General features: G+C 38.3%; 1 protein-coding gene across 1 annotated transcript in view; it reads left to right on the top strand.

Annotated features, from left to right (window-relative positions):
- enpp1 (ectonucleotide pyrophosphatase/phosphodiesterase 1) overlaps positions 1 to 20,272 on the top strand; it is an 84,426-nt gene extending 64,154 nt beyond the window's left edge. The window contains exons 17-25 of the mRNA XM_036561113.1: positions 6,241 to 6,328; positions 7,641 to 7,825; positions 9,993 to 10,032; positions 10,145 to 10,299; positions 13,943 to 14,078; positions 15,795 to 15,869; positions 16,717 to 16,849; positions 18,112 to 18,256; positions 19,285 to 20,272. Coding sequence (XP_036417006.1) covers positions 6,241 to 6,328; positions 7,641 to 7,825; positions 9,993 to 10,032; positions 10,145 to 10,299; positions 13,943 to 14,078; positions 15,795 to 15,869; positions 16,717 to 16,849; positions 18,112 to 18,256; positions 19,285 to 19,437 — 1,110 coding nt within the window. The 3' untranslated portion in view covers positions 19,438 to 20,272. The remainder of the gene's footprint in view (positions 1 to 6,240; positions 6,329 to 7,640; positions 7,826 to 9,992; positions 10,033 to 10,144; positions 10,300 to 13,942; positions 14,079 to 15,794; positions 15,870 to 16,716; positions 16,850 to 18,111; positions 18,257 to 19,284) is intronic.
- Positions 20,273 to 25,076: the final 4,804 nt, after the last annotated feature.

Genomic DNA, 25,076 nt, shown 5'->3' with positions numbered 1-25,076 from the left:
CAGTACAGTACTTACAAGACTCTCTAGGAAAACAATATATCCTCCACAATTCACACAAATTGCTGCAGCGCGAATATTAACAAAAACATAAAAGAGAGATTATATCACTCGTTTTAAAAGAACCGCACCAACTACCTGTATCGTTCAGGAAAGATGTTAAAGATTTTAAAGTTCTGCTACTAGTTTTTAAAGCTCAAAATGACCTTAACGCACCTGCTTACATCACAGAGTGTCTGTCTGTTTATGTTCCGGCACGTAATCTAAGATCTGCAGATAGTGGCCTTCTACAGATACCCTCTGTAAAATACAGAAAACATGGAGAGGCCTCTTTCACTTATTATACTTCTAAACTGTGGAACTCAGTTCCACCTTTAATTAGACAGTCAGGCTCAGTGCTCACTTTTAAGAAGCACCTAAAAACATATCTCTTTAAATTAGCATTTGACTAAAACTCTTGTGGTACGTCTCGTGGTGTTTATCTTCTAATTTGATCTTTTTCATTTTCTTCTGATACTAAATTAAAAAAAAAAAACATGATTTCTTGTATAACTATGTTTTACCACCTGTCTGTAAAGCACTTTGAGCTGCCACCGGCATGAAAAGTGCTATATAAATACAAATCATCATTATTATTATTATTATTCCGTCTTCTCTGTCAGTGGTGAAGTGGTGAAGTCTTTCCTGTTGTCATAACTTTAGTTGTCTTCATACTGAGCTGAAGTCCCATCTTTTCTCTCTGTTCTTCAAGCTTCCTTATAAGGGCCTTCAGGTCTTCCAGATTTTTCGCTATGAATGTTGTATCATCTGCATATGGAAGATTATTGATGTTTCTTACACCAATCTTGAACTTCCTCCAGTCCTGCTTTTGTCATTATATGTTCTGCATATAGGTTGAACTGGTATGGTGATAAAAAAATACCCCATACAAACCTGTAAGATTTGTCAAAGGTGGCAGTTTAGAGGCTTTATGAGTTTTAGGCAGCAATTTGAGTAGGTGCTGTTGGTATATAACAGTATTGGGGGTAATTGTAGACTTACTTTAATTCAGCATTGTTTAAATGCGTAGGAGCATTAGCTTGCTTGAAACATGTATGCAGCATTATAGAAATATACAGTTTAGACACTATCAGTATCTAATATGGGCATGACACTGACTACATATTATGCACGACTTCAGAGGTCTATTCGTAGCCGTAGAGATGGGTATAATGTCTTGAGAAGACAAAGAAAAAGTACTTGACTAGGGTACGTGTATAATTCTTGGTCCATTCTTGGTTCTGCCATTACCATTCTTTCAGTGTGTTTGCTGTAGCAGCAGGAGGGTCTTTGTTCTTAACTGTACAGAGCTGCTATTTTTTTTTCAGTGGCTCAGTGGTCACCATTAATGTAGCATTCCTCTGTCTTTTGTGTAGTAACAAGGGACTCAGACTGTGACCGAAATGGACCATTGGCCATTTTTCTCTTAGTGTCCGAACTGTAAAAAAGGAATTCCAGAGTGATTAAAGGCAGTGCAATCTCCAACCCCACAGTCCACTCGGAATTTCTGGTGAACGCTGTAGATCACTGCATCAGCTGAGTGTATTCCATCTTTTCAAGTCTATTGTTGCTAAGCAGTGGACATAGGAACATTAGCAAACCTTAACGGTGGCTGCTGAGCCATTGAAAACAAAACTCGTCAGCCTCTCTCGATTCTCTGGCAGGGTACAAAAACAGAAGCTTTGTGCACTTCGAAACAAAGACCGTAATAAGCATCATACTGCTGCTCATCATGCAGCTAAATCACTGAATGGTAACTGCTGTAGGTTACTGCAATAATGAATTTAATGAGTCAGGTTTTGTGCCTGTTTCCCCAGTCCTCGTCACGATTTACGATTTGGGCTGTTGTAAATTGTAACTCTGAAGTGAAAAATGATATGGATCATTCAGAATTTACTTGGACTTTAGACTAAAATCCTTTTGATTTGAGTAACTCTATGTCTTAATTACGTCTATTTTATTAAAATAAATGATTCAACTTTCCATTTTGTCATGATCAAAAAATTACCAAACATTTCAGTACTGACTGTTTCAGTAGTGATTATTTTAGCCTAATTTTGAGCACAACTCAAAAATGCCAACCCATGCAGCAGTTGTACACACATTAAAGTATAAGAATTCTCATTAAAACACAAAACAGTTTACTTAATTCTTATGTTCTAAATGTTACACACTGATTTTAGACTTTGGGACACATTTACTACAAAACAGTGGGATCTAACTGCTCACCATTTAGCCTTGGGGGACAGGGATGCAGTCTCACTTCCTGCTATACAATGCAGGGGCGTGGCTAAAATAAGGCTCCGCCTATGGACTAAAACAGCATTTTTTGAATAGTTTTATTACTCAAAAAATAAACTTATGATATATCTACATATTTTAACTTCACTTTTTTTTTTTTTACAAAGAAAGTATTATTATTATTATTATTTTCACAAGTTGAATTTAGGGGTTAGGGTTTGGGACAGACACCTCTCAATAGAAAGTATCCTATAAATGAACATTTTGTATATCGTCGCTGTCCAAAGAAAAACAAGTATCTCCAAAATAGTAAGTTCACAGGAGAGGACACAAACAGTCTTACCTTTTAATGTAAGTTAATGTAAAGAGGCTTAATTCCAAGTGACTTGGGAGCATTTCTGTTTGTCAAATCATTGTGAAATTTTCACACACCATAAAAGACAGCTAGTGTATTGAAATAATGTATAAAAATAAAAATTGACAAAAATGAAGATACATGGTTTTTATAGGATAGCGACAATATATTTAACCTATTACTATCTCAATTAATGCATTGGGTTTAAATAGATCATAACATGACCCTTGTAAGTATCTAAGGTCTGAATACTTAATTGTTTTTAAAACAAAACTGCAGTTTGAACTAATTCAGTAGAATGGTCCATATACCATTGAGCAGATACACCATCATTGGACACAAATGAGTCTGCAATTTAAGAATAATGCAAGAAAATAAAACCAAGAAAATAAAACAGATTTCACAGGGCCCTAACAGAAAAACACCAAATGTACAAACCCAGTTCCAGAAAAAAACTGGGGCAGTAGATACAATTCAAATAAAGCAGAAAGCAGTGATTTGTAAATCCACTTTGACCTGCATTTCAAGGAAAGTAGTACAAATACATGAACATTAATGATTTACCTTATCAACATTGTTTTTGTAAATATATAGTGTAAGTATACACTTGTTTGGGGCAGCATAAGGCAGCATGAAGACTGGCTCTCTCTAGTGTGGGAGAGAGGACACTGACCTCCCAGCCACATGCACAAAGGGACTCAATGAGTAAGCTTTGTTTGTGTGTGTGTACTCAACATCTGGTTTCCCTTTCAGTGTTTGTCTGACCTTCCCCAGGCCGAAGCCACTACACTCATTCTGAAACTGATGCCTACATCAAAAGTTGGGACCGGAGGAAATTAAGACTAGAAACATTGTGAAATGTTCAAACCCATCTTAAGCAGGAGATGTAATCATGCTTGGGTATAAAAGGCACATCCAGGAAAGGTCTAGTCTTTTATGCACAAGGATGGGTCGAGGTTCACCACTTTGCCGAAGAAAATGCATCAGCAAATAGTCCAGCTGTTTAAGAGCAATGTTTCTCAATGAGTATTTGCAAGGATTTCCTGTGACCCTAAATCGCTCAGACACCACTGCGTTAAAACTGACATGCTTCTGTGGTGGATATCACCACATGGGCTCAGGAATACTTTATCAGATCACTGTTAATAAACACTGTTCCTTGCTGTATCAACAAATGCAAGTAAAGACTGTACTTTGCACAGTGGAAGCCATATGTCAACAATGTTCAGAAACGCCGCTGATTTCTCTGAGCCCTAGCTCATCTGAAATGGACTGATGCCCAGTTGAAACATGTTTTGTGGTCTGAGGGGTCAACCCTTCATATTTTTTATGGGATTAATGCACATTGTGTTCTCTGGGCCAAAGAATAAAAGGACCATTCAGATTGTTACCAGCGTAAAGTAGCTAGGGTCTGTCGTAGTATGGGGGGTATTAGTGGTTAACTTGCGACATAAGTTGTTGCCTTTTAGACACTGTCTTTTTCAGGGTCATTCACGTTTATTTCAACATGACAACACTAAGAAACATTCTGCACATGTTACAACCGCATGATTGTGTTTCCAGAGAATGTGGGGGTTGAAAACATGTGAACTCAATGCCCCAATAAGGTTGCGCAGCTGAAGACTTGTGTAGCAGAAGAATGACAAAAAACATTCACTTTCAAAACTGGATCACTTGGTGTATTCAGTGCTTCTGTCCCAACTTTTTGTGTTGCAGGCATCATATTTGGAATGAGCATATATTTACAAAAAAAAAAAAAGTTCTTAATGTAAAGCCTCAAATATCATGTTTTTGTGCTGTTTTCAATTTAATACAGGTCTATCAGAATTTACTAATCACTGCTTTCTGTGTTTAATAGCGTTTCCGCATAGTGTCCTAACCTTTCTGGAATTGTGTTTGTGCTCTATAGTGCCCTTAAACACAAATAGAGATCCAGTTTGGTCACAGCCAAAGTTTCATTTAACGCTGTCTGTGTTAAGTGTTAAGCGCAAAGTTATGTTGAAATGTTTACTTGTGGCAGCCATGTGAGCCTTCTGTTTTTTCAAAATGTAGCAGACTGCCATTATGTAATGTGTAAAGAGCCACAGTGTTGACTCTTCAGTCGGGTGAGGTATTTCTAAACCACGCTTTCTACTGGCTCACTTCAGTGTTGCTATAGCAAGACATATGTTCTGTGATTTACTTTTTCTTTCCACACCACTTTTCCTCGTTTTTTTTTTTTAAATAAAAGAGTTTGATGTGGTGCGTAAACACTGTACTATTTTCTTCCCAGTCCATACAGTCCATATATGGAACCTAAGCTGCAAAAGCAGCCTGTTTTTACTTAATTGTTTTGTGATGTTGTAAAATCCAACACCTTGACATACAGCATACCCACATGTTCTGTATACAGCAGTGTAACCACATCCATTCAGCCTACAGCAGATTGGCTCTGCCCATTGATCTTACAACAGTATACCCTCGCCCCTTCAGCCTATAGCAGTTTAGTCTCGCCCCTTCAGCCGACAGCAATTTAGCCCCACCCGTTCAACCTACAGCAATGTAAGCCTGCTCATTCAGCCTTCAGATGTTTAGTCTCGCACATTTAGTCTGAAGCAGTTAGCCTCACCCTTTCAACCTACAGAGTTAGCCTCACCCATTCAGCCTACAGCAGTTTAGCCTTGCCCATTCGGCCTACAGCAGGGTAACCCCATCCTTTCTGCCTACAGCAGTGTAACCCCATCCATTCAGCCAACAGCAGTGTAACCCAACCCATTCTATCTTCAGCATGTTAGCTCCTCCCTTTAAGCCTGCAGCACTTTAGTCTTGCCCATTCAGCCTACAGCAGTGTAACCATGCCCATTGGGCCTACAGCTGTTTAGCCGCATTTACCTACAGCAGTGTAATCCCACCCATTCCACCTACAGCAGTTTAGCCTTGCCCATTCAGGGCAGTGTAACCCTACCCATTCAGCCTACAGCAGTGTAACCCTGCCCATTCAGCCTACAGCAGTGTAACCTTGCACATTTGGACTACAGCAGTTTAGCCCTGCCTATTTAATTTGAAGTTAAAGAGTGTTCCAGCTGCTTTTAGAATGAACTGACTGATTTTGGTACCACACAAATGTTATAAGCGTTATTATTTATAAGCAAAGAAAATAACATGCAGGAATAATGTAGGATATGGGTGCTTTAACAGAGCTATTATGAGAATAATGCTAGTGGTTGTGTGTAGGTAAAAAAACTGCTTATGTATGTGTGCTGCGTTATAACTCGAAATGCAATTATGTTATAACTGAAGTTTGGGGGGAGGAACATGCCTGAAACCCCTCCTTCTTCCAATCTAACGTCCTTTAAATTCACATCCTCATCTTCCATTACTGTGACGAAGTGTTTGCAATCCCCACCGCCACCCCATCTCCTCCCTGTTCCTCAGTACTGCATCAGTCCTGCTACAGCTAAGACCGGGTGTCTGACCTTCTAACCTTCTAATTTATAGTCATAGTTCTTGTGAACACAGAACCTGGTGTATGAATATGCAGACCATATCAAAGCCATTTAAACAGATATTAAATAGCATACAAGTTTACAATGATGATTGACATCTGTTTGAACTCTCTTTGTTTACAGGCCATTTTCATAGGATATGGTCCAGGAATGAAGTACAACACCACCGTGGCTCCCTTTGAAAACATAGAAGTGTATAACCTCTTGTGTGGTAAGTGGCCTTTACTCTCAGTGGTGCATGAATACCTTTATGAATATTTAGATTTTTCTTAGGATTTATTATCTGATGCTTTATTAGCTGATGCTTTTCAGTTGTGGAGCAAGTAACTACAAGTTGAAAGTTCCAGGCCTGACATTTTTGGGGGCATGAGCTTGAATCTTTTTCCGTGAGAGAGTCAGGAGAAGCACGGGAAGCAGAGATGAAGTTGTCAATCAGTCTGCAGTAATCCAGTCTGACAACAGTCCTAGCACACAGGCTTTTATACTGTGTATCTCCCCTGCAGCTATTGGTTCATCTGCCAAGGATGATGTCAGGATAACAGCAGCTGTTTGTGTAGATACTAAGAACAATAGACCACTCGTTGTAAACACATACAAGCTGTTTGAAGCCAGGAGAAACACACAGAAGACAGTCTGTTGTAATGAGCAGCCATGTGTGTATCTGTCAGAGACACAATCAATGGTTGAGGTAGACATTTGCTAGCTCTGCATTGAAAATAAGGAAAAATACAAAGGAAATAAGTCTAAAGCAAGAACATAAAACAATGGCTTGAGGCAGTTTTACACTCTAAAGGGGAAAAAGGGCAACATGAACATGAATTAAACTTCATTTAAATTCAACTGTTTATTGCACTCACGCTTGAGTAAATATTTTTCAGAGAAAACCAAAGTATGAAAAGTTTTTTCCAAAGGCAGCCAAAAGCACTAAGGTTGCTATCTATGCGCAGATATGAACCCCAGTTGCCAGCCGCAAAGCCGTGCTGTTACTCACTAGACTATTTAATCCATTTAATAGACTATTTAATGTATTATAACTATATAAGAGCTCCACAGTCTCCTATAAATGCTGTTTTGTGAAAACTACAAGTTTAGCAAGTTATTGAACCCATTCATCACAATCATTTTGTTTGGTTGTTGTTCAGAATAACTACATTTTGGAATGTGACTCTTTCTTAAAGAGATTATCAGTGTTTTATTGGTCGGATTTTCAGTGCTGTGGTGATGTGTGACAGGTCAGAGTTACTGAGGAGAACCTCAGGTTGTCAGTACTGAACCAGAGGGGGCAACTAGCAATAAATCTCATAGAACCCAAGCCATTCCACAAGCTGTATGGCTGTCTCCAAAACGGCAGAGGCAATACAGAATACCAACTAACCAACCAAAAGAGCACAGACCACCCCCCACTCTAATATTCACTTGCCTGATAACATGCCTGTGTTAGAAAGCGTTAAAATAGTGATAATAAAACAGGTGCAGTTAATGTACACACAATTTTATATACTTGCACGTCTTTCTCCATATAGATCTCTTGGGCGTTCCCCCTGCACCTAACAATGGCACTCATGGGAGTCTCAACCATCTCCTGAGGAATCCACCTCACCAACCAGTCTACCCTGCTGAGATCTCTCCAGCGTCCAGCTGCTCCACCAAGGCTCTTTTACCCACTGACGAGCCAGGCTGTGTCTGCAGCTCCCACACGAAGGACCAGGTTTGCACCACACAAAAACCAACACAATCTGCAGTTTGAACCTAGTGATTTTTTTTTATTTAAAACAAGCACATCAGTACTTACGTTTATCCTGATCATTACGGCAAAAGACTGACTCAAGCGACTATAAACTGCAAAAAATACAGAATATGTCCAAAAGTTTGTGGACATCTGCTCATCCAACGTTTCTTCTGAAATTAAGGGTATTAATGGTGAGCCGCCCCCCTCCCTTCACTGCAGTAACAGCCTCCACTCTTCTTGGGAGGCTTTACATGTTGGAACATTGCTGTGAGGACTTAATTGCGTTGAGACACAAGGGCATTAGTGAGATCAGGTACTGATGTTGGATAATTAGTTCTGGATCACACCAGCCCATCCCAATGGTATTGGATTGAGCTCCATCACTCCAAGGAACAGTTCCACTTTATACCCCTCTAGCCAGCACTTGGCATTGGACATGGAGACCTTGGACTCGTGTTTGGCTGCTCATTCTATTTCCAGTGCTTTTCTATGGAGATTATATAGGCCTTAAAGAGGAATTCCACAAATTTTCAAAAATGTTCAAACTATCTTTATAATTCGGTGGTCAAGGTGTAAACAAACTTATTCGGAGTGGCTTGACATGAAATTGTTAATTGTAGAGACACTTTTAATACTTTTTAATACAGTGGTGGTGACACAGATATAGCCATTTTATTTACCATCCCAAACCACCAGTGAACCTACACATGTCTACTGAGTGTTTATGTGGAATGGTGATGATGGTAAAATAGTAGTAAATCCTGTAAAAACAAATTTTAACTGAGGACTATTGGCCTTGCAATGCCCTGCATGAGCCCCTATATGTAAAGTCTTCTCAAACTATTGTAAAACAGTGTCATCAGGCAATGTATTCTTAAACATTTCATACAGTAACTTTCTATGAGGGAGCTTTTAGAGATATTAAATTCTTTAGACATATGGTTCCTATTAGCAACACTGTGACCAAGTCTGCCTCATTAACTCTAGAATAAACCATTTCACATGAAACTACTCTGAATGACTTTGTTTGCATCTTAATGGTTTAATCGTGCACATATTTTGAAAAAAAACCCTTTTAAGTGGTTGAATGCTTTAATTAGTAGGAGTGTCTGGAGATGTTTGAACATGTAGTGTGTTTTGGCAAATGAGAGCATCTTAGATATAGGCAATATATATATATATATATATATATATATATATATATATATATATATATATATATATAATTATACTAAATCTATGTCTAAACATTTTTAAGTAATTTTATCTTCATTTTATTAATTCTATTTAAATATATAATTAAAATAATTCTTATGCTAGTACAGTAGAATGATTTCATATATGCTTTATGTAAGTAAAAATGTCTAAAAATAGATAGTGGATCAGACACAGCAGTGCTGCTGGAGTTTTTAAACACTGTGTCCACTCACTGTCCACTCTATTAGACACTCCTACCTTGTCAGTCCACCTTGTAGATGTAAAGTCAGGGACAATAGCTCATCTGCTGCTGCACAGTTTGTGTTGGTCATCCTTTAGTCCTTCATCAGTGGTCACAGGACGCTGCCCACAGGACGCTGTTGGCTGGATATTTTTGGTTGGTGGACTATTCTCAGTCCAGCAGTGATGCTGAGGTGGTTAAAAACTCCAGCAGCACTGCTGTGTCTCATCCACTCACACCAGCGCAACACACACTAACACACCACCACCACGTCAGTGTTACTGCAGTGCTAAGAATGATCCACCACCCAAATAGTACCTGCTCTGTGAGGGTCCATGGGGGGTCCTGACCACTGAACAACAGGGTAAAAGGGGGCTAACAAAGTATGCAGAGAAACAGATGGACTACAGTCTGTAATTGTAGAACTACAAAGTGCACCTATATAGTAAGTGGAGCTGATTAAATGGACAATGAGCGTAGAAACAAGGAGGTGGTCCTAATGTTATGCCTGTTGGTGTATATATTTAGAACAATCTTAGAATTGGAAATATTAGAAATTTTGGCCCACATTTAAGATGCTGTTACCAAATCTGATTATTTGCAGTGTATGAGCTATTTCATTAAAACTCTGCTGTGAATTTTATTGATACATTCATATTTTGCTCTATGTTAATGTTTATATTTCAACTTTTCCTCTTTCTGTTTCAGGTGAAAATTCTCAACCAACAACTCATCAGTTCACATTCCGGTATGTAATGTTAGATGTGATTTTCTCAGATTTTCTTAATCTTGACTTGCAAAAGCATATTTTAAACATTTAGATTTATGATTCTGAGTAAGTAATAACCTATTGTACTCAGACATGACCGCCAAACGTCTTCATCTACCGTACGGAGTTCCACGAGTTTTACAGGAGAAGGCCAACTACTGCTTACTTCATCATTCATCCTACATCAGTGGATACAGCAAAGACATCCTCATGCCTCTCTGGGTCGCATATACACTGGAACCACTGGTGAGATTGTCTTTCATTTCTCTGGAAATTGAAAATAGTAATAAAGCAGCAAGATGGTGAATGTTTCAGTCAGCACAGCCTTCACCAGATGCTCTTAAAAAACAAGAATGACACTCTTCTTTTAAAAACCTACGCTTGTGAAAAACATTTGCTTTCATTATAGGTGGTAGCACAGATGCTAAAAGAGCTTCACATGACAAGCACACGAGTCAGAGGGTGAAGAAAAGGCAAGAGAACCAGTAGTATCAATATGTTAATTTAAACTCCAATCCATTAATTCCTAAAAGGGACAGACTGGAAAAAAAGCACAAATAAAAACAAGTAAACATATATAAATAGCCATCAGCAATTAAAAAAAGCAAGTAAGTACACATATGTAAGTAGCTATAAATAATGGAAAAGACAGTAAATAAACAACAAATATGTAAGTAACTATTCAATTCACTACAGATGTATTTATGTGGCTTGTTTTGTATAAAAGGAGAAAAAACGTGTTTTATCCATCTGTTTCAAACTGTGACTCGGTAGCTTACATACATACATACATACATCATCTAAACCGCTTATCCTTCTGGGTCGCGGTGGGGTGCTGGAGCCTATCCCAGCTGTTATTGGGCGGAAGGCAGGATACACCCTGGACAGGTCGCCAGTCCATCACAGGGTAGACAGACAGACATACACAGTGACTCGGTAGCTTGAAATGTCTTATTTTCTCAAGATTTTGACTTTGTGAGTCATCCAGTGCTTCTTCTGAAATCAAGGGTATTAGGGTATAGAACCTCTTTTGCTCTTGGCTGCCGTAACAGCCTCTACTCTTCTGGGAAAGCTTTACTCTAGATGTTGGCACATTGCTGTGAGGATTTGATTGCATTCAGCCACAAGAGCATTAGTGAAGTCAGGTACTGATGTTGGATGATCAGTTCTGGATCACTCCAGCTCATCCCAGAGAAGCTCCATCACTCCAGAAAACACAGTTCCCCTGCTCCACGGCTTAATGCTGGGGGCTTTATACACCTCTAGCCAGCATTGAGCATAATGATGCTCATGATGCTGCTACAGAGCATCTCATTCTTTTGGAAATGCATTTCTATGGAGATTAAACAAGCTGTCTGTGCACAATTGAATGCCTGTGTGACTCACTATTTAGAAGGGCTGTCTGAATATTTTTGGACATATAGGGTATGCTATGCATTTGTATATGTCTTTATTTACCTACTGTATCAACAATGATGAAAATCAACAATCTTCTCAAAGGATGAAAACTATTGATAAAACCTATCAGTGTTGTCTTGAAAATGTGGCGATAATGGTGATAAATGCAATACAAAAATATAAAAAACTCAGAGAATTCCATCTTTATAATTTAAAATAGTGAAAGTATATTTGAAGAGTTAAATAGCCTGTGTGTGATTTTCCCTTGAAGGTAATTCGACACAAGAAAAGCTGATCTGTCTCCAGCTCTCTCAGATCATATATCCTTTCCTCGTGTTAGCTTTCACAGCATGCATGTACTATTTCATTATGTGGTCAAGCCTCAGCATAAATCATGAGCTACACTCGTTGAACTCTGACTTATGTGTTCTACTGCTCACATAACTATCACTCCACTCAGGGCAGCTTTTACTCATTCATCATTTCTGTCATACAGTTTTCTGATAAATGTAAATTAGTTATCATCACTGTAAGTCCAGTCGGCTAGAACTGAAGATGAAAATAGAAATGTGTATTCACTGTGTATTCATTTTCTGTGTGTTTTTGAACAAATGTGTTATTAATTTGTATTTATTTTATCTTCAGACCACTTACTTCAGGTTAGTAAAAGCACATTTGTTTGAATGTTAATCTTGGTTATACTTTTCTTGTGTGCAATAACTGCATAGTTCCAGCAGTGCACTGATATCTGATAGAGCCAGTTTCCAACTTATGATAAGAGTAAAAAAATGAAGTAACTGTGATGATAAAACAGTCTAGACCTATTCAAACCACAATAAACAAAGTGGGCATAGGGAAAAGCTTTGGGCTGTCTTGAAAACAGCCATGTCAAATTAGCAAAGAAAGTTACACCTTCTCACATCTTAGTGAAAAAAGAATATACAACCTGATGTAAACAAATTAAATACATTTTTATATACAAAAAAAAAGAATTAAAGAATTTCACTGTCACCAGTATGTCAGTTTTGCTGATCTCCAGCGATGAAATTTGAGCACTTAAAGGGGAATTTTTCGAACTTTCTCTGTAATTAAATGGTTAAGATGTAAACAGTTCTTCAGAATGGTTTGGTGTGAAATGCTCAGTTCTAGAGAAATATAGTCAGAGTTGTTCACAGTGGTGGTGATAGGAACCAGACGTCTCTAAAACTCCAAGTTATTGAAATATATAGAATACGCTGCCTGATGCCTGACACACTGTTTAAGATAGTTGGCATAAAATGATTTTTTTAAAATGCATTAATGGTGGAGGTGTTCATGCCAGGCATTGTACATCTATCACTATTTTTCTGTTATCAGTATTACAAATAGAAACTCAGAAGACAAGTGTAGGTTTACTAGTCATTTTGGATAATCAACAAAGTGACTATATTATAGACCCCGGCACCGATCACCATCACTAAAGAAATCAGAAAGTTTCTCTACAGTGAACCGTTCTGCATCAAACTACTACTGACTTTGTTTACGACTGAATTTGGCAGAACTTTTGACAAATCTGTGGAATCAAAAGGTGCAGTAGGTAAAAATGGCACTCCAGTGGTTGCATGCTGAAATACAGTAACATTAGAACCTTTTGACTCCACCATCCATCTCTGCCCATGTACACAAAGCACGTCACTATCTATATTGGCCAGTGGTGGTCAGGCTGTTAGACCATACTGTTAGCTAACCCCAATCAGATATAAGTCTGAAGCGCCACTGTGTTAAACCAATAAGACAATAATAAGGCAAGACTCCTAACATTGCTTCATTAGATAAAACATAATAATTCATTTTTCTATTGCCATGTTCTCTCTTATCCTGTAAAATTAATAAGGTTATTTTGTTACTGGGCCTTTAAAACCGATATATGTAAATGGGTTCTGTTCTGATTGGCTGCTCTTTGTTTTGACTAACTCAAAAAGCAGTCTGTGCTAAAACATTGCTTCTAACGTTGGTGTGAGTGGGCGGGGCTAAGCTGCTGTAGGCTGAATAGAGGGATCTTTGTAAATGTGTTGGTTTCAGTGAAACAGTGAATTCAATATGGGCTTTTTGGGTTTTTGCCACGTAGTTTCCACATGTGGACCATATGGACTGGAGAGTGAATGGAGCATTTTGAAACTTGAACAGTGTTTAAGTACTACATCAAACTGTTCTATTTAAAAAAAGTGAGGAGAAATTCATGATATGGGTCTTTTAATATAACTTGTTATTCGTAGTGACATCCTGACTGAGTGAAATTTTTTCACTCTTTATTTTATTTCCTCTTAATAAAACAGATAAATAACATTTTCCCTCTGCCCTTCTAAACTGCATTTGCTCCCTATAAGTATAGTTTTATCTTACTTGCATACCTTTCACCACTCGTTCTCCAGTACATCGGCGTGTGTAATAGCTGTCCTCCACATAAACATTCTCCTCTCATTTTTCTTTCTTCTTTCAAACATACACCCAGGCTGGTGTGCAGCCCCTCAGTTCTTCCCAAGAAGAGTGTGTTCGTGCTGATGTACGCATTCCGACCTCTGCAAGGCAGTCTTGTTCCTTCTACAAGGATAACTCCACCCTGACATATGGATTTTTCCATCCTCCCAGTGAGCTTCACAGCACGTCTCAGTTATTGTTCAGTTCTAGCTCAAATAAACTGATTCAGCTCTGTGGTTGAATTGCTATACTTCTTATGCTGGAAACAGTGACTGCATTGACTTTGACTGGATTCATCATTTCCTCCTGAATCGAATATATTACACATATATGCGTTTTGGCTTACTTTCGGCACTAATTGTGTTGATGTAATATATTTTATTCATGTTGAAATGATGTTCACATTCCAGTCAGTTACATTTAATGCATTATAAGTGGCCTGGAGACATGAAAAACTAGTGGTTTTCAAACTGGTCCTCAGAGCCCCCCAGACAGTTTCAGCTCTATCCCAGCTCCCAGCACATAGGATTAGAGCAAGAATGTGCAGTTTGGGGGCCGTGGGTACTGCTTTGGGAACCATTGGGCGAGAAGAATTCAAAGCTGGAGATGTACTGCATATCATATAATAGACACTTTTCACACTGGTGTATTTGATGCAGCAGAAGTTGTTGTAACACTGTTTGGACAAGATTAAATTTATATGGGGTCCTGGAGTAATTTCCTCGTTTGCAGGTGCTCCTTTGTGATTTTACTGCCATCTGGATCGGTCTAGACAGTGTTTTTTCCCTCCTCCCTTGAAAAAACTGCAGGCCTAATTACCTACTCTTTTTTAATGAGCAACTCAGCAGTGGTCTCATAATGTTATACTTGTCCAGATGCACATCATCCATGATTTTAGTGGATTTTCCAGGCAGTTGCACAGCTCATTTCACAAAAAAGTGTTTTTTTTTTTACTGCTACTCACAGTCTTTAGGGAAAACATTACAGTATTAACAGTGTTTCTTAATGAGAGTGGAGACAGAGTTGTCCTTTATAATGTCTCAAATGGAGAGGACGTGCTTATTAAGGAAATTACCTATTTTTTTCCACGGCAGACGTTGGTTTGTTGGAGCTGTTTTCATTTTCAGAGAGTGAACAGGCTTTTTCTTACCAGCATGACCGTGAAGGTAAATTAAGGATATCATGACAAAGTACATAACAAGGTTGGCTAAGGCTGACCTTCTAGTAATGTTTACTAGAACATAGTTGTGCAGTGTTGTGCATGTTGGATGTCATAATCTTTTGGTTGTATTAAATGGTTTAACTCTGAAATGTAAACATTTCAGAATGCCAAACACTCTTTGCTTTTAATGTAAGGCAATGTAGATAAATTTTGTTCAAAGCAATTTTGGAGCATTTCTATTGGTCCATTCATCATGAAAGTTTCACACAAATGGTAGTGCAGCTGTTGTGCTCAAATGATGTAGAAAAATAAATAAAATTGAAAAAATGGAGACACCCTTTTTTTTTAGGACAGTGTTTTTGGATGCTGGTATGCTGGTCAATGAGCATGATCATGCTGTGTGACCAACTAAACTGTCACATGACCAGCACCAAACCAGCTTAGACCAGTATGGCGTTGATGCTGAACCGTTTTGGGTATGTCAGCAGCTGCAGTGTCAGTAGCTGTTGTGCTTGCTCTTCTCTTAAAATGAAAACTGCTCCATCAACCAAATGTCTTTAGTAAAAAATGGTTAAATATCGTAATAATGATGTACAAAATGTGTCCTCTCTACATTCATATTAGTAAACACCGCGGTTAACAACTTCTGCTGCATCAAAAGTGTGAAAGGGTCCATTTCTCACACCACTGAATCTTATTAAATTCGTTTTATTTTTCTCCACAGATTTGAGCTTAAATGGCACCGAGTCTGACTCCTTGATTACGAGTAACATGGCACCAATGTTTCCTGTCTTCAAAGGTAAATGTTCATGTTAGGAGGCGGAAGAATGCCCCCGTTTATTCCTGCTTATCCAGCACAAAATGCTGCTCACTGACCTTAACGCTTTTTTTCTCCTCAGTTTATTTTGACCACGTCCACTGTACCCTAAAATGACCTTTAATTTCCATGTGATTTTGCCCTCTCTGCGCCACACCATGTGTTTATACAGTTTATCTTGCCATCAGCTGTGTTATACTTCAGTTTGGGCCTGGTGTAAATGATTACCTTCCTGTAAAACACGCCTTTAGAGTCTTGAGCACCAGGGCATGAAGCCTTCACCTAACCAGGAGACGTGACAGTGCAGTTACAAAAATAATGATAAATAAAACACTTTAGCAGGATTGTTTGTCACTTTTACACAAACTGTTGTAAATTAACTTTCAGGTTTGTTGCACGGTCTGAATGACAAATGTTTGCATGTGGTTTTACTCTAAGAAAAGGCTGCTGTTTAAGGTAACAGACTGACAAATACAGAACATTCAGATTTAGTCTACTGCCAGAAGGTGCTCTGAGAGCCTTATTCTGTGGGAAAATCCCTACAATTACACCCCGAAATGTTGGACGTGTTTTGTGTTTTGGTTTGGCTGCTGATGGTACATTTTTGACTTTACCATGCCCTCTAGTGGCCAAGCATGCATAATGATTTAATGTGCTTTCTGTAAAGTCACTAAGAGTCAGCAGATTAAAGCTGATAGAGGTCATGGTTGGTAATCATGACCATTTGATTTTCCATGTAATTTCAAATGTTGCTTTTTGTTAAGATTTGTCATGTTTTACATTATTATGTAAATATTACAGTATCATGTTTGGTTCTTTGCTTATTTAGGCATTTGGGATCACCTCCACAATGTCCTGCTGGTGAAGTATTCACAAGATATGAACGGCATGAATGTCATGAGTGGACCAATATTCGATAAAGACTTCGATGGAAATTATGACATCATGACGGGGAGGACAACGTAAGTTATTTGACATTTTTTCTCAAAACCAACCAAGTCATTACATCAAGATATTTTACATTTTCAAAATATTTCTCATTATGATCAGGGGCAAAATCTAATTATATGGACAACTTTATCACTGACATTAAAGATCTCTTTATAAGCATCTCACAATAAGCTTTTTATAAGCATCTCACAATAAGCATGTTAATATCAATATATTTTCTGATACAGGGGTTGTGAGACCATATTTCATGCTATAAAATGTGAGATAGGGGGAATGGTCTGTAATATTCCTGAAAACTATTACCACAAATGTAAAAAAACTCCACTGAACAGCTCTCAGAACTGGAAAAATCAGCCTACGTTGAATGGATCATCCTCGCATTCAGCAAACAGTCACAGTTTTCAGACATTGCTTAACACGAGGAGCAGATACCTGTGCTAATACCTCAGATACGCTAACTTGTGTGAAATCACTCAAATGTGTGGTATTGTGTATTTGGTCAGTTTTTTTTTTAATTTTGAGAATTACCTAAATATATAAATAAACGTGAAAGTTATGTTGCATTTCTTTTTTTAAATTGTGTAAAGAAAATATATCATAATGTGATGCAAAAACTTCTAATACATATTATATCATGAAATTTGCTTATTGTTACACCCCTACACTGAAAAAAAAGTTGCGTATGTGTATTTTGGCTCAACATGAATATGTTACATCAGCATAACTGCTATGCAAGTAGTTTATTTAACGTAATTGATATTAATGAAACATATTTCATATTTAATTTTTCCACAGTAGTCTATAGTGTAGTCATGAGCGACCTGGATGGAATAAAAAAATCAGGGAGGATTTGTATTATATAACAGAAGACCTGGGTTCTGAAATCTGATTGGCTGAGTCACATTTGAAGCTGTTGTTAAATACTTGTTAAACTCACATATCTGCACCAATGTGTCAAATTACTGGTACCCTTTGTGATGTTTATCAGATGATCTTTGACTATTATGTTGCTTGGTGACCATAGCCTGCTGTTAACAAACTACAATGAATGGGGAACAATTGTTCATTGCTATTAATAATAATAAATTATATTATCTATTGAGCATTTATGTATTTTTGAATATTGTATTTTGTCACTGTTTTTTTAAAAGCAATTGTGATTTAATTATGTAATCACTGGAAGTTTCTTGTGGTTCATTGCTTTAGTAATGTAGAAGTGTTTGCAAATCTAACAAATCTCACTATTACTGTCACTGCTGTTTCTTTGTACCAGGAATGAAGTGCCCATGCCCACGCATTTCTTTGTGATTCTCACAAGCTGTAAGAACTCCTCTGTGGCTCTGCCAAAGTGTGATGGTCCACTTGAGACTTTGTCTTTCATTCTGCCCCACCGACCTGATAACATGGAGACTTGTCATGTGAGTAGCAGATATAAACGAGTTCTATTTTTGGTTTTTGTTCTAAGTTAGAAGGGCGCATCTGGGGTGCATTTCCTGAAAGCGTTGTTGAACAAGCGTTGTTTAACATAAGTTAAATGAGACTATCATTTTGAACATTCTCTCTCTGTGGTTACCATGGTAGTTGCTCAGCTGTGAGTAAAGTATGTTTCATAGTTTTGATCCTTTGCTCCTCACCTGTCTCTTTCAACCACAATCTCTGTAGCACGGTGTCGGCAGGAATCACAACCGAGCCTAATGCCTCCAAGGAGCTCATGTGTCGAGTTGAAATGTTTTTGTTTGGCTGGTTGAGCTGTAGTTGAATGTGTTCTAAAACCAGACAAACACTGTGAGATTTTATCTTCTTCTTTGGTGACTCACTGTACATTTGAATAGACCATCGTATACAGACAAAGCCTAGGACTCATACACACACTGTACAAAAAACACTTGGTCTGATTAACATGCTACATGAAACGCAGCCTTTACAGACAGCTCTGTTTATGAACATTTATCAGTAAAACTGTTTCATTCAAATTAATACGCAGCACACCATGTACTGAGTACTGAGCAAACATACTGAGAAACTGAGCTAGAGCAGCTCTGCTAACTTTTCCACACTGTGCACTGAAACTACAACCAGGCAGTGATGTACATGGTAGGACAACATGATCTCTCTATAGCATATTTTACAAAGACAGTTTAAAAAAAAAACACATATTAAAGTTTATACTTTGCAGTTCTATACTATCAAACAGAGAAAAGTTGGACTTCAAATGTTGATTTTTTTATGGTTGTGATTGTGTTTGTTGATATTGGCCCCAACTCCATATTAATGCCCATGGTTCTGGAAAGGAATATCCAACAAGCTCAGAGAGGTGTGCTGGTCAGGTGTCCACATGCTTTTGGCCATATAGTGTATCAAGTGTACCAATTAGAAATTAACTTAATCTGCCATGTGTTTATTCAGCTCCTTTTCATCACTTTATGTCCTTCTCTTGTTTCTGCAGAATGGAAGTGACTATTCATGGATGAAAGAGTGGGCTCAGCATCATGTGGCACGAGTTCGAGATATTGAGCTTCTAACTGGCCTGAGTTTTTATCATGACCGCTTATCTGTTACAGAGACATTACAGCTCAAGACTTTTCTACCAACATTTTAGCAATTATAACTAGAAACTGAACAAGAGCTCCTTATGAGGAGTGTGTGTGAATAACCCTCGTCTGGATGGAGCAGCACAGAGACTCCGTTAAAGTCCATACCGAAGAGTATTTTCAGCCAAAGCGGTGTAATCAACCAAAGATGTAAAGATAATACAGGAAGTCGACTCTTTTTGAGGATGTGAAAAGGGTGGGCTGATTTATTCAACGCTTATTTCTTCTATACTCAGAGGAAAAACACTTTCACAGCAGGGAAAAACATGTTTGTAAACTATACAAACAAGGGAATTTGAAAAGCCATATTATTTAAGAATTACACCCAAGGTATTGAGCTAAAAAATAAACTATGCAATTAAAAATGAATTTGGGAGACCAAAACAAATTCTGATTTTCAGTCTTTCACATTATTAAACTAAATATAGCTGAAAAAATAAGTCACAGCATCGCTGTCCCATCAAAACCTTGTATGTCTAAAATTGTAACTTCTGCGCTTTGAATGGATTCATTTTGGAGCATTTCTGTTGCTTTATTCATCATGGCATTTGAACATGATGTAAAGGGCAGCTGGACCAACAGCGATGATATTGAACACTGTCATGTTTCTACAAATATGACTGTGTTTATCAGCCATGCCTTTTATAAACTATGCAGAAAGATTTGAAAACATATCAAATAATGCACATCATATTTTAGATAATGAAACATGGACATAAAGGAAACAATTTTATAGTGTTTATTGAGTATTTTTATGTGTATTAAGTTCTTTTTCTTATTATTTTATGAATGCTCCACTGTTGAACACTGTTAATGGTCAATAATAAACAAATGTTTAGTTTATTTGTTGTATGTTTAGTTTATAGTGTATGTTTGCTGGCTTTGTCATCAGTAAAGTATCTGAAATATGAATAAGGTACAAGATAATGCTTCGAAGATGAATGATACATCTTGCAGATTGGCTGGGATGCATTATCAGTGATGTAACCTGGAGTCATTCAGCTTTTCGAGTCTTTTAACATCAGAGACCCTCGCCAAGGCAACCCAGCCAGGGTTGATCAGACCCCACCATGCACTCCAGCAGCATTCACCCACTAATCTGCCCTCTTGAAGGTGCCCCAGACGTGAAGGTTTGCTGGACTCAGTAGAACATCATAAACAGCTTGGACAAAGAACTTGATTCGATGGAAGTCTGCCTGCCAGATGTTGAACCAGGTGATCTTTCATTGCAGTGCACTTTCCCATCTAGTCCATGCTCCATGCTGTCCCATCCTCGCCATCCTGCTGGCTCATACCTCCTGAACGCCTGCCCGCACATCCTTTGGACGTTGTCAACTCTGGTGACCAGAGTTGAGCCTATACCTCTGTACGCCTTATTGCTACGGACCCCACCAGTGCCTTCTGCCTCAGCTGTCATTCAGCCACCTCCAGAGATTTGTCTGTGCTCCATTTCTGCACATTTTACTGCACAGTTACTGTTTGTTAAATTTATAATATTGGGAAAAATGTGGCATGTACAAAAATTACGGCACATTTTATGTGTTTTTTTTTTATTTTCCAATGTTAAATTCTACAAATAAATAGAAAGTTCGCTCTAAAATGTGCAGAAAATTGCAGTATTTAAGTTTGTTTACTGTAAAGCAGGGCTTTGGTTCTCTACGTTTTTTGTCAGCTGAACCCCTCTGAAACTATTTGCCTTAAGTACACTTTAAGATGTTAAGTAGGATGTTAAATGAAACCATATTGTAAATGAAACACTCTTAAAAAAGTGCTACAAAGGGTTCTTTTAGCAGTGCCAAAGACATATTGTAGTTTCCTGAAGAACCATGTTTGTAAATGTGTAATAATCATAGCTAGATCATTTATTCCCATCATTTACCTCTTTTATTCTTCATATCATTTATGTTAAGTAAAAATCTTTGTTAAAAATGATGAACTCATGAAGCAGTCACAGCACGTGTATGTTTTTCTATGTTAAAGAAACATAAGTAGATTTAGGTTTAGTCACTTGTGGGAAAATATAGGATTGTCACGCCTCCCTCCTGCTTAGCAGAGACTAACACTCCTCACTCCGTTCAGAACTCCAACTCCCAGAATCCTCTGGGGAATTACATGACCACGGACTCTTAATCATCTACCTATCCACGCTCCCGTTCACCTGATTATTGCCAGAGTCCTTACTAGAACCAGAATGTTTGACCATATCAGCCCAGTTTTATCAACACTACACTGGTTACCAGTTAATTTTCGCATCGATTATAAAATTCTCTGACCTATAAAGCTCTAAACGGACTCGCCCCTCAGTACCTGAGTGAACTTCTCTCCCACTATGAACCATCCCGCCTACTTAGATCACAAGGTGCTGCTTACTATTAGTACCCAGAATCAATAAAGTTACATTAGGGGGGAGAGCTTTCTCATACAAAGCCCCCCGGTTTTGGAATAATCTTCCTGTTAATGTTCGGGACTCAGACACAGCCTCAGTCTTTAAGTCTAGGCTAAAAACCTACTTGTTTAGTCGAGTCTTTGGTAATTAGTTTTTCCTGTCAGATAAAAGGTGCAGATCTGGGGATTTATGGACACAGAGTATTATGGTAAACTGGGAGTGTTGGTGTCGCCCCGCTGCTCTCACGCGTTCACTCAAGTTTGCTGACGGTGGAGCGGCGGGGCGCCGACATCTCAGGGAGCCTCATGTCTCTGTTACCTTCTGGTTTCTCCCTTTTAGTTAGGCTGTAATAACTAGACCTGCCGGAGTCTCTGCTGCTCTGCTAACCCTGTAATCTGTGATCAGTCACTCTTTACAGAACTGACTCTCTGTGTGTTTTCCTTTCTTTGCCGAGTTGAACAGCTGCCCATCCTGTGCGTCTGATGCTGCTGCCTCTTCTGCCTTGATCGGGTGCCCACTGCTCGCCAGCCTTCTGGACCGGCTTGACCACCATCGAGCTTCATGCTGTACAACGCTGTGCAAACCTCACCCTCAGGAACTGACCCTCCCGATGCTGCTGCTGCATAAACTAAAACTAATCTAATTAACCATTGCTCCGCCTGTTTTCCCCGTTTTGTGCTATAATACTTTATGCTATCACCGTTGGCTATCCGGCGTCGACCAGAGGAGGATGGGTTGAGTCTTCCTCTCAAGGTTTCTTCCTCTTGCTCTTAGGGAGTTTTTCCTTGCCACTGTCGCCACTGGCGACGCTCATGGGGGCTCGGACCCGGATTTTTCTGTAACGCTGCTTTGTGACAACACCTGTTGTAAAAAGCGCTGTATAAATAAACTTTGCTTGATTGTTGACACCTGTTCTAGTGCCTATATAACACGTGTACTGAATCCGTCTACTGTGCATTACCGAGCCTCTATTTCTGTGTTTGACTTACTGATGGCCGTTACGAAGCTTTTCGAAGCATCAACACCGCTGAATCAATTGTATCGGAAAATGGTTCAATGCTTTGCAGCATTTGACAAGTGGCCCCATGCTGCCATCTACTGTCCAGCTCAATTTCCTACAATGGCTGTTTTCTGCTGGTCATGAATTTCCTTTGAAGCTTATTCGCACAAATAAACGTTTATCACAACACAAATGTGTTAATTTGAACATTAAATAAATGTATAACTGACATGATTTTCCATCTTATTTTAGCTATGGTCAGAGAAAATCGTATTAAAAATAACTATTTGCACATTAGCGTTTGTTCACATATCACACATCTCACTTTATTTCGGCTGGCTGAATGAAAGTGATCCCATACTTCAGACCTGGGTGTCTTTCCTGAGCCAGATCTGTTTAATTAATGGAACAATCTCAGTCATGTTTTTGTCTATGCAGGTGTCACTCAGTCTTTCTCGAGGAAATCCTCGAGTTTGGGTGTTTTCACACACTTTTGAACCCTACTGTGGGTAAGTGGGCGTGAAAGGGTTCAGACTCAAAAACAGGCCAATTATAGATGTCTTTTTATTCATGGATCAGTGTACAAACGATGCAGGAATGCAGGAATACGGTATAAAATATATGAAATGTGACTACTGAAAACAACGGAAACCGCCTGGAGCTCACCAGTTTAACCCCATGGAAGAGCCCGGGGTATTTCAATCAGCAGTGACGTAGCGAATCTTCGTTGGCTGTTATCACGTGACTCCAGCGTTTGACTCGCAGCACGAAGTGTCGACACTGATTCGATGCTCTGGTATCGAGCGTATCATCTCTAGTTTGACTTCGTTTGTTTTCTTGCTCGTTTTCTCGTTCTCGATTCTAGTCTGACCCCTTTTTGACTCTGTTCTCTTTCCTGTAGTGACCTCTAGCTCGTGTTCTCTCATTCTGATTTAGCTTAGCCTGCATTGCCCCGTTTGTCCGTGGATGGACCCTTGCCTGTTTTTGTACTAAGATAGTGGATTAGCCCTTATTAAACATTTTAACCACAGCCTCTTTCAAAGCCGTCATAAAGATAAAAAGGGCCTTAAACATCTAACTATGAAGTTTCAAATACTGGAGACAAATATAATTTTTTTTTTTCACAGAAACGCAGGAATATAACCTAAAATGTGTAAAATTATTTTAAAAAGTTAATGATTGCATTTCAAAGAAAAATAAATATTATTAAACCCATTTACAAAAAGTGCATTAGCATGAAATATATTTATTTTCTGGTGTTTTAATACCTGGTTAATATTTCAGCTCAGTTAAATCTTTATTTAAATATTTAAGAAGTGATTTAGAACCTAATGGTGCAAATTAAAGCTAAACCAACTAAACTAACTTTAAATAAACGTACTAAATTGAAACTGAGTTAAACAAAGGTTTCTGTTTGATTTTTCCAGGCTCCAGATTAGTTGGTGTTAAATGACCCTAAAATGTCTATGTTTATTCATACAAGTCAAATGACTTGTTTTGTTGATTTTCTAAGTAAAAATAAATTAACATATTCTCCACAGGGAACTTAATTATGACATTTTTTCTGCAATTTTTTTAGAGCACGGTTGCTATTTATTTGCGGAATTTAACCTACTGGAAAAAATAAAACATATTGAATGTAACTCTTGTCAAAGCCACATTTAATGTTTTAGGTAGAGGAGTGTGTTCTTTGTAGAGGATGTGTTAACTTGTGTGACACCCACAAAGTGTGGTCACTTTTGTGTTAGTATGTTTTCTTTATATTATTATTATTGTTATTATTATTGTTAGTTAAACTTTGTTAAGTCTACCTTTCTAATCCTCTTCTCAATGCACTTAAATTTTAAGCTTGGTAATAGAATGCGGGTATCCCTGCTATTCCCTGATGCTACCAGAAGGGGGCAGTGTAGCGCTGGCTGTGCTGTGATTATCTACGGTAGTCTTGAAATTTCCTCTCAGAACAGAGAGGCATTCGTGAAAGCAAGCTACGTCTTCTGTCTCATCCTTTCAACCCTGTTTTTCAGGTGAGCACTGTATTAAAAATACACTAAAATTCTCCCGAACTAGTTAGTACAGCATACGGATACGTATATTAGTACATTTGTGCCAACTTACGTGCATTGAGTCGAGGTTTAGTAGGTATAGAGATGTAGACGTGCCGATTCTAAGTTGTAAAATGGCGGACATACTTTTTAGTTGCTTGTGTTTAGCTTAATTTAATGATGAAACTTGTTTGAGGAAATTCAGTGATTTTATTTTGA

This window comes from Colossoma macropomum, unplaced genomic scaffold (genome assembly GCF_904425465.1).
Source record: "Colossoma macropomum unplaced genomic scaffold, Colossoma_macropomum, whole genome shotgun sequence".
NCBI lineage: Eukaryota > Metazoa > Chordata > Actinopteri > Characiformes > Serrasalmidae > Colossoma > Colossoma macropomum.
The sequence above is the reverse complement of the archived record's forward strand: the minus strand, read 5'-3'. Positions and strand labels throughout refer to the sequence as shown.